Source organism: Haliotis rubra, unplaced genomic scaffold, assembly GCF_003918875.1.
Source record: "Haliotis rubra isolate DU_JTF1 unplaced genomic scaffold, ASM391887v1 Scf423, whole genome shotgun sequence".
Taxonomy (NCBI): domain Eukaryota; kingdom Metazoa; phylum Mollusca; class Gastropoda; order Lepetellida; family Haliotidae; genus Haliotis; species Haliotis rubra.
The window spans coordinates 776,708-787,464 of NW_025767106.1; the positions used below are offsets into that span (position 1 = coordinate 776,708).

The window sequence follows — 10,757 nt, forward strand, 5'->3', positions numbered from 1 at the left end:
TATTCATTTCATTTCAACGAGATCGCATTGAAGAACATCATTAATGTATCTGTTCCACATTATATGATGTAGTCATATAGTTATCATTTATGAACACTATACCTGCATCGTATATATGGCTGAACCAGCATAACCTATCTCCTAATAGCTAAATGTCAACTAAGATCGAATGCAAATACAGTTCACTAAATTCTTTCTGACCCAGCCTAAGCAGAAATAGTAATAAAGTGTGTGTAAGTACTATTAACCTATATGATTCAGGGAAATGTTTTGACATGAATGACGGTTCATCATATTGATGTGAGGTGAGATGAAATATTGATGTGCGGCTGCTTGTACTAGACCAGACTGAATCTGGTTTTATAGTGCTAGCCCACTGACATACCAAGCCGCAGTGAAGCATGATTACCCCACTCAGACACATTATACTGACTCCGAGCCGACAAGTCCTTGTTGTACCCATTAATGCCGAGCGCCAGGCAGGGACCAACAAGTACCATATTTTAACGTCTTTTGGTATGACGCAGTCGGGGATCCAACCCGCGACCTTCCGCTCTCTGGGCGGACGCTCTAACCACTACACCACGGAGGCGGTCTTCATTTTGATGTGTATTCAGGTCTTGCAAAAGGGACTGTGAATGGGGGCAATGTATATTGGATATGAATAACATCATTCTACAATGAAAACGTTCCTCTCAAAAGGATGTGACATACACATTTCATTTAATACCTAACGAACAGTTGCACTTTTGACAAAGTATGGCTTCTTTGTAGGACACCTCCCGAGCAAACAAAACAGGACTGTGTTGTTGTTTTTATCTTTATGTTGCTGTTTACAAGACCAACAGCATCAGCGGAAATTGATGTTTTCCTGCATTGTTGCATTTTAAGATGTTAAGAAATTCTTGTGAAGCTGCGTACATCCTCTGTAGACTTACACAAAAAGTGTCTTCACGCATGATACGACTCCATGCAGGGAGACTGGATCCTGTGACTGTAGCTGCTATTGTGGCAGAGGAATGGCAAATGTTCAAGACTGACGGAGTTTGGTTTTACGCCGCTTTTAGCAATATTCCAGCAACATCACGGCGGGGAACACCAGAAATGGCTTCACTCATTGTACCCATGTGGGCAAATGTTCAAGAAATTAGTAAGAACGTTAACATTCATAATGAACTTTGATCATCCTTTTTAGTCAAAAACTCATCTGCATTTACGGAAAAACCTCAACCAGTCCTGAAAAACATAAAATGACTGTACAGCTTGTAACAACTAATCATACTGTGAACACGAAAATAGGAATGTCGTGAATGACTTATTAAGACAACACATAAGGACAAATCACAGGCTTTCTCACGATTATGACAATTTATTATTTATGTTAACAAATTAATAACTTTTGTGACACTCCTTTTGATATGTAAAAAAAATCGCTTTGACTATCAAAAAGTATATCAATCATCGATAACAGACCCATCAAAATATTTCAAGTTATATTGCTCCGCCAAAGTACTGGAAACAATCAAAATTGTCCTCTGCTTCTAAATTTACTATAAAAGTATATTTAACTACTTAAAATTGTGTTTCATTAGTCATAGACAACAGTTTACTTCAGTGCTAAATAGGTTTGCCTTCGCCGCCATATTTCCATTTCCTGAAGATCGTGACAATGAGAAAGAGGAAGAACTCTCCGAGTTCTGTGAGTGTTAGGATACTGGCTCCCAGACAGATGCCCATCTGACCTCCCAGGTTACCTGGCAAGAAAGAATATATATACCCGTTAGGAGCTGTCCTTTTTAGTGTGTTTTGTGGAAATTAACAAAGCAGTTGGAGGGCTTCCGGAAAGAATGGATGTACACATCATCCACGTAGGAACATATTATCCACGTGCCAATTTATATCTATGTGAATCTCTACAGCCAATCTGAAATCAGCTTGTCATGACAAACGTTGCACTCTCCGTGACGATGACAATAGTCAAAAACTTCATAAGGTTTATTGAAAGTTCTAAATATGAATCTGTTACTCACCTATTATGGTCTCAGTTGTGTACTGTGGAGTTTGCAATGTTGATTGGATGATCAGGTTGTCATAGAACATCCGTATTTCGAGAAGGTTGTCCCTGAAAATATGCACTGTGTATTGTATTATTACAAGTACAGCGACAGGAAGACAAAGTACAGTCACCATAGTGCAATTCCGTTATTGATATTAATTAGTTGTATATGCCAAACACGGTTTCACAATACAATGCATGTACTTATGCACGCAGCACATGACTGCTTTGGGAATCAAAGGGAAAGTTAATTCGACATAACAATCATATTTTAAGATGAGCATGTCTTGACAAACGAAACTGAAACTGAAAACTATCAGGTCATTCCTTCAGGGCCACGACATCTCCGGTTACAGGTTTTTTACATTAGGATACGCAGAGATACCTGATAAATGCCTCATCTGGTGCATGCCCATGCTTCAGGATGAGCGCCACTGACACGTCGGATGGGTATCTCGATGTGGATAGTTTGACATCGTACGTCTCGAATGAACATGGCACTTGACAGCCGCAAGATTTCTGAATCGTCGCATTTTGCCTGAGAGTTACTAAACAACAGTATATAATTTACAAAGGAGTAATTAGTAGTTGAATCACATATAGTAGCATTTGAATGGAAAAGATTTGAATACCCCAAATTGCCATTGTTACTGTTTTTCATGTACATGTCTCTGATGACACTTTTGTTTTAGTTCAAATGCGGATTTTGTTCTCAGTACCAAACAGGCCGGTTGAAAACAAAGTTAGACCTGACTGGGTATATAACTTTTCTGGATTTTTGAGAAGTGCTATAACACGAATATATTTGAATGTTCTTGCGCCGAAAAACAAAACACGTATTCATAAATTCACATAGCAGCAGAATGAACTCACCATATTCTGGAATGTAGCAGACTGTTAAGTTATAAAGGGAACAAATGTGTCCAATACTTGCTGAAAATGGAAGCATAATAGTTACAAAAATGGGTATTTTGAAAAGAAAATGAGAAATGTAATTTTATACAAAATAATGTCTGAACATGTTGTTCCGGTTCCCCTATATGAGTCTATGGGAATAATGACGCATTTTCTACGAAGGGGCAAAATTATAACAGGATTTCAGCGAACACATGATCACCTCACTATCACTTCAGATTCAAGAGTCTTTGTAAATGCAGAATTTGTTCAATCCAGTTTGGTTGATGAGGCATTGCTGAATAAATCAGACTGACCAGCAGTCCGAACGTGACCAGACAGAAGGGACGAGCTACAAGAATTAGCTTTTCATGAGATTAATTGTCTGATAATAGTTTCTTATAAAATTACATTTCCCAATTGATGTCATGGCAACGAACACGCAATTATTACAATTAACATGCAGTTGAGGTTTCGTCAGTTAAGCGTACGTATTGACCACTCACTCAGCTGTTATGTAGACAAGATCATTCTATAAACAGTAGCTAAATAATTAGCCATTCTGTTCCAGTAAGTGTCACTTGATGCTACATCTTACCGTTATCTGCTGGCTGAATGCAACCGCAACGGTCGTGACTTAACTTTGTGATGCATTCCTGAAGACAGTTTTCATATGTGTAGGTGTCGAAATATTGCAGTGTGTTGTTAAATGAGGGTGATAAAGTGTCCAAGCATGTCCGGTTCTTGAAGGCCTGATAGGGTGGTGGCAGGTACTCGTACTGATACAAACAACTTCATAAATAACATGCATCTTATTTTGTCCAAACAATTGTGTTATTTACACAAGACTGTTGTTGGTAGTTTTCATGGCTTATATAATAATTATGATCTTTCTGTGATACATGTACCTTTATCTTACCTTCATGTAAGGTACTTTAATTTCATTGGTCAATGACGCTTTAACAAGTTTCCGTGTCACCCTTCCCAGGAAGGTGACAAATGGAAACAATGTAACCCACTGCCAAAGTAACGGCCAAACTTTCCGCCGAGAAGCTGCATCGCTAACAATCGTATTCCGCACGGAATTCGAAATCCGTTCTGATTATCTGTGTTTTGAGTTCACTATGTACGCATTTATTTTACCGACTTTCACTGCTTTATTTAAACTATTTTATACATTGAGTCGTTTGCAGACTTAACGTAAACATAATAAACCATTTTTATTGCAGTTTTAAGCTTGTCAGAATATGTTTAACTGATTAAAAATATCTAGTCGAGAGGCAGACGCCATCTTGTTTACATGTCATATAGTAGGTAATAATATAAAATAAAATGATATTTTGTGCATTGAACATGGCGGTAAGATAAATACGTTGTATGCTTCTCCCTCGGGTAATACGATCTGATATACGCCTTCTTGTAGCAGTGTCATCCCTCGCCTACTGGCTCGGGTGACACTGCTACAAAGAGGCAAACATCGGACCGTATTACCCTCGAGAGAAGCATACAACTTGTAGTAGTTCTATACATGTATCTCGTCTTTAAGTGCTACTGCAATTTGAAACCGGTAATGATGACAACTGTCAGGACGTAAAAATATATATCTAATTGATAGCGTTGTCAGTATGATTTAAATTCATATTGCATTGCGCACAAACTTTTGAGGTACTGCACTCTTTGTGTTAAAAAGCATCTGTATGAACAACCATATTTCAGCAATATTAATTCTACATACAGCAGAAAAAGACATAAAACGAACGGAGGTGAAAAAACATACACCGACTACATGCCATATCAACTCCTCATTATTGGTATGGAAAATACAAAATGGCACCTGGAGACATATTTACAAAAGTTGAAAGTTCCAGGATGACAGAGTGCTTTAGCAGAGATACCATGTAAGTGTGCATGTAAGTGACTTACCGTTGATCTGCGAACAGAAGCGTATGTTGATGTTCCTGGAGCTGCCAGGAAGGAAGATGTCGCCAAGATCTGGGTGTACACGAGGGTCGTGTAAAATTACCTGTAGTCAGTGAAACAGCAATATTTATTTAGTCAGTGATATATACGTGTGTCACTTCACCATGAAATCACAACTGGAACAAAATGTGTTCGAACTGAACATGAGCAATTACTTCCCTCAGTAAATATATCTGTCGTGTTATGATGAACACATAAAGCACCATCTATACACCACATGTACAATTTACACTTGACAACTGTTTAACTGCTCAAACCACAGTAGTGAGTGAGTGAGTTCAGATCTGCACATGGCGGTAAGATATCGGCATTATTTCAGCCATATCGTGACAAATACAAAGACAAACCACAGTAATGATTTTCCATGACAGGTAAGAATACACAATGGCAGGTACATCGAGTATTACTGCAAATGTACATTTCAAGAAGGAGGACGTAAATGCAAGCATTCGATTTATAGGTGTATTTTGTAAATAGTCTTCCTATTTCTATACTTGCAATACAGTTTACTATGTATTACTTTGTTTTGCATACCTTCATCCCAGCAGCCACTTGAGACCCAATAACATAGTTGGCCTGATCAATATTGACATCCATGATAAGATTGAAGTCTGATCCAGTAAGTCGAACTTTAGCAACATCAGAAGCATTCCAGTTGAAGGTGGCACAGTTACCCATGGTAGTGAAAACAGGTTTCATTGCAGCGGTGCAGGGTTGATATCCAACACCATTCATCGAACAACTATAAAACATATGTTTTGGAGTCATGGTAATATTTTCCCACCAGTCCTGTTTGTGATTCTTCCGAAATGTAGACCCGTAGCCAGGGTCACTCCAATTTAGATTTCCCGCCATGTATCCTAGCAGGCTGATCTTTGTGAAATACTCCTCCAGATAAGGATCGACTGCTTTAATCTTGGTTAGATTAAACGGACTCAGATTGCAGAAGGTGACGGCAGGAAAAGGCAGCTCCTCGAGGACTTCCACCTTCGTGTTAGTTATCACTGGGTATCTGTAGTAATTCATCAGCTCCTTTGTGATGTTGTAGGTCATGTATGCTGTCATCGCCAAAACTGCGACAGTCCATGAAAAGCTAACAAAACAATTCTATAACAATCTAGATGCATACTTCCCTGAAGAGAAATGAGGTTCTGTTTTTTTTGGGGGTTGTTTTTCATTTAAGAGTAATAAGCCAGTAACTGTATTAACCCATTCAAGACGTAATGAGTCCCTAGACACATGAGGCCTGTTAACCGTCTAGGCAGTAGTCACATCACAATGATGTATAATTTTAGGAACCTATGCTACATGAGATATTATTCATTTATTAAATCCATCACCGTTGACTGAAAACACATTTCAAATGACCATATATTATTGACAGAATTATATAATTATAACCTATTTTTCACAATGTTAGTTTAAAAATCAACAACGATTCTCGGACATATGCTAAGGCAACAGGCCCCCCATCAAAATTGTAGATGCATACTTCCCTGACGAGAAGTGCGATTCTGTTGGGTACTTTTTCATTTAAGAGTAATAGGCTTGTGATTGTATTAACCCATTCAACACCGCAGGCCGATAAAATAGCCAAGACGTAATAAGTCCCGAGACACCTGAGGCCTGTTAACCGGCCAGGCAGTAGTCACATCAAAATGATCTATAATTTTAGGAACCTACCTGAGATATTATTCATTTATTTAAGCTATCACTTTTGATTGAAAACACTTATTACATTTCAAATGACCATATATTATAGACAGAATTATCTAACATTATAAATTGTTTTTCACAATGTTATTAAAAAAAACCGATTCTCGGACATATGCTTAGGTAATGGGTCGCCATCAAAATTGTCAAAGAACAAAGCACCAATCTTTCGAGAAAAGAATTAAATGATTGAATACACTAATGAATACAATCAACAACAGTACTCATAAAGTTGTCAAATATATACATCTAAGTTATTTTTTCCATCTTTTCGTGCAGTTTAATGTCAGTCCCTTGACATCTCGGCTTTCCCGGTCGCCTCGATCTTCACGCCCGGACAAGATGTTTAATGCGTAAATATATTATGCAGGAAGCATTTTTTGTCGAATGTCGTAATCTAGCACGATACCTACACTACAATCCATAATTTAAGTATATATGATGATTTCTTGCTTAACTTGTTCAGAATGGCCTTTTGCCCAAAAGCTTTCGTATCCATTGCTGTAATTTGATTGGCAGCACTAGGTCACGTGCATTATTTTGACCAATCACGATCCTTATAACAGACATTAGCAAAAGAAAGCGGCATTAGAAACCGACCATACCTGTTATTTAAGACATCTTTTAAAAAAAATGCGATAACGTAAAAATGAAAATATTAAAGGAAAAAGGTAAGTGGATATTGTGAATCGGCACAAATGGAAAAATAAAATATTAAAATATTCCTTCTTGGTTTATCTGGACATTAAATATGTTCAAGCTTGCATCTTCATTAAAAATGATCTGATTTAAGTTGTTGTTGTATTATTTGAATAATATGATAAAATAACTTGCATACTTATCAACAGTAGGATTACACCTTTCAGAAGGTGTATGACATGTAGTAGCAATAATTTTGTACCAGCTGAAATTTTCCATGATAAACGCAGGTTGCATCTATGACCTCAGAGTCTCAGGAAACGCGGTGTCATGGCAGTAAAAGCGTCTGGTTGACTGGTGTTGAAAGAGTTAAACTTGCAAGGGACTTGCTTATTCACTCATACAGTTGGGCGGTGGGGTAGCCTAGTGGTTAAAGTGTTCGCTCGTCATGTCGGAGACCCGGGTTCGATTCCCCACATGGGTACAATGTGTAAAGCCCATTTTCTGGTGTCCCCCTCCGTGGTATTGCTGGAATATGGATAAAAGGGGCATAAAACTTGACTCACTGACTTACTCATACAATAGGACTGTTATTACACAGGTTGTTAGTTTAAGAGTGAGTGAGTGAGTTTAGTCATACGCCGCACTCAGACATATTCCAGCTATATGGCGGCGGTCTGTAAATAATCGAGTCTGGACCAGACAATCCAGTGATCAGCATCATGAGCATTGATCTACGCAATTGGTAACCGATGACATGTGTCAACCAAGTCAGCGAGCCTGACCATCCGATCCCGTTAGTCGCCTCTTACGACAAGCATGGGTTACTGAAGATCAATTCTAACCCGGATCTTTACGGGTCTGTTAGGTTAAGAACAAACAATAATAAGGTATTATGTGGTAACAGAAATTAGACATCCCAAAGGTATCATGGTTAGGATAAAAATGTTAGGAACACCTATTCCTATGGCAATGTGTGCATACACAACTTACATGCGTACACTGCTATATTTCAGTCATTGAGGCACAAGTATACTTCAATTGTTTTCGAACGAGTAGTTCCTTACATCTTGCCATCCCTCAGCAGTACATATTTACACATGAGCATTCATTAAGCACCACCTGAATCTAAAGGTATGATTTGTTTTGTGAAATGTTGATCAAACAGTCAATGATATACTAGCATGCGTATGTGCATGCGCTTCAAACATCACCCAGAAAGATACGTTTATATGCTGCAAAGCCGACAAGCACATAAATTGTATAAATTGTATGATATAATTGAGTGAGTGAGTTAATATTTAACGTCACATCGGCAATATCTCAGCCATATCGTGACGAGAACATATTTGACATTGAAATAGAATATATGTATATCATAAAAACCTGTCTACGAAGGACAGTAAAACAACTAGAATATCACAATTACAACTAAAACTAGTGTGGAAAGTTAAAACTCAATAGCACTATGTGGACAATACAATATAAAAACTGGCTATAGAACGCCAACAACTGAAGGTAGATCACCAAATTAGGGACCATGGGGATGAAATTGAAAAGATAACATTTTCATAATAAAACAGAGACATGCACGATGGCACGCTATTGGTATACATGCCGCAGGGATGTCCTGTCCCAACATCAGTGACATCTTTAACATTAACTAGACGGTTATTAGTTGACTTGTGAAGAGGAACGTGGCCACCAGTAAAGCAAAATATCGTCCAAGGCCTGGAAGACATAAGGAGACCAACGATCGGGATGGTGAAGGACCCGTGTAGATCGGGGTTAGAATCGACCTTCAGTTACCCATGCTTGTTGCAAGAGGCGACTAACGGGATCAGGTGGTCCGGTTGGCTGACTTGCTTGACACATGTCATCGGTTACCAATTGCTTAGATCACCGTGTCACCGTATCCAAGTTGTATAGATGGATGATCATGCTGTTGATCGCTGGACTGTCTAGTCCAGACTCGATTATTTACAGACCGCCGCCATATAGCTGGAATATTGCTGAGTGCAAATTCACTTAGTCATTACTTGAGAATTGTGTGGCAATCCTGTTGGTGGCGTAGTCATGGCGACCATACTGCCCGGCATTGTTCATGTTCACGTTTTTGTGTATGTTGTGTGTTGTGTAAAATATTGCAAGTAATTTATAAATGGTTACCAAGTTCAGTTTCAGTACAGTTAACATTTCAATATTCCGCCCGGAACGGAAGGTCGCGGGTTTCAATACGCGTAATTGGCATTTTAAAGGCATCAACATGTTATGCATTTTGGTAGATATAAAACCAGCTTCAGTCTGGGCTAGTACAAGCAGCCGCACATACACAAAAACGCATGCACGGCTGGTGCACGATTAATGCTCACCCAGATATATGATAAATGGGCTGGTGTTTGATTGATGCTCATGTGTACAATAATGTTTAGCTGTATTGCACTGTAACCATGACAACTGCAGTAACATGCAGCAATAGGTTAACATCAACAGGCATGGTATGAACAATATCTTAAAAGTTGTTGAACATAGTTACACGCTGATGGACTGGCTGATCCACGTGGCTCTACTATGCAGTTCCACATAGGTCGGTACATAGGGAGTTCAGGTGAAGAGATATTAATAATGCACCAGCATTATCTGTGCATCTGTGGATGCATTGTGGAAACACAAGGGACACGGAAGTAGAAATAGCTCCAAGACGAAATTCAGTTTGAATATGTGGGTGTTGTGTACTCACCCTCGTCAACATTTGATGCATGATGTTCCAATATTGTGTAAATATTTTGTGAAAATGAAATATTACGTATATTAAGTTTGAGTAGTCTGAGAAAATAAATACCAAATTAAACTACGAAATACATAAGATTTGGGTCAAATCTCACTTTCTGATAAATACATACAGAGACCACTGCAATGGTCACGCAATCAGACAATTACTGTGTAATCTTCAACTCACCATCTAATCTTGTAGCTTCGTCCGGGGGTGAGTTTATTCACTCCGTGGAATCCTGTGTTCTGGGTAAAATCAGTCCACAAACTACCTATTTTCTCCTCAGTGCATGTCGGTTCATCTGTCCTTGCAGCTGTTGCTTCAGTTTTAGACGCCATTGCACAACAACATATCGTGCTGACATTCCCTAACCCAACCTTTGCAGACTGATTGGTCTCACACATTTGATTTCAGCAAACTGCACAGAAAATCGACCCTGTTCTGATCAAACAATATCCTAATACACTGTAATTGCATCGATCGCTTTATGTGTAGGTTGATGCCTGTGTTTCAATAATGGCACTGATGAATCGTTGGCTATTCCACATTGTCATTGCATTTGATGTAATCAATCATGTGTATCCTACAAAATACTCTGTTATTACTGATTGCCGGAATGTGCTTTCCGTCACATGTTCCACCACAAGTGGTTCATTATTTATGAAATATTTAAAATATGTTCAAATCGTGTAATATTTATGA

At 38.6% G+C, this 10,757-nt stretch overlaps 1 protein-coding gene across 1 annotated transcript; it reads right to left on the reverse strand.

Annotated features, from left to right (window-relative positions):
* Positions 1–1,067: 1,067 nt before the first annotated feature.
* On the reverse strand, positions 1,068–10,445 carry LOC124288747 (amiloride-sensitive sodium channel subunit beta-like). The gene is made up of 9 exons (XM_046725276.1): positions 10,242–10,445; positions 5,465–6,023; positions 4,874–4,973; positions 4,609–4,625; positions 3,549–3,729; positions 2,930–2,989; positions 2,442–2,604; positions 2,031–2,122; positions 1,068–1,754 (listed from the first exon to the last, which is right to left on the reverse strand). Exons 1-9 carry the CDS (start codon positions 10,391–10,393, stop codon positions 1,618–1,620), a joined length of 1,461 nt encoding a protein of 486 aa, XP_046581232.1. The 5' UTR covers positions 10,394–10,445; the 3' UTR covers positions 1,068–1,617.
* Between the last annotated feature and the right edge of the window lie 312 nt (positions 10,446–10,757).

Coding starts and splice junctions, on each gene's coding strand:
- LOC124288747 (XM_046725276.1), bottom strand. CDS start 10,393: ATGGCGTCTAAAACTGAAGCAACAGCTGCAAGGACAGATGAACCGACA. Junction 2,990..3,548: donor CATTCAGCCAGCAGATAACG/GTAAGATGTAGC, acceptor TTCCATTTTCAG/CAAGTATTGGACACATTTGT. Junction 2,605..2,929: donor CTGCTACATTCCAGAATATG/GTGAGTTCATTC, acceptor ACTGTTGTTTAG/TAACTCTCAGGCAAAATGCG.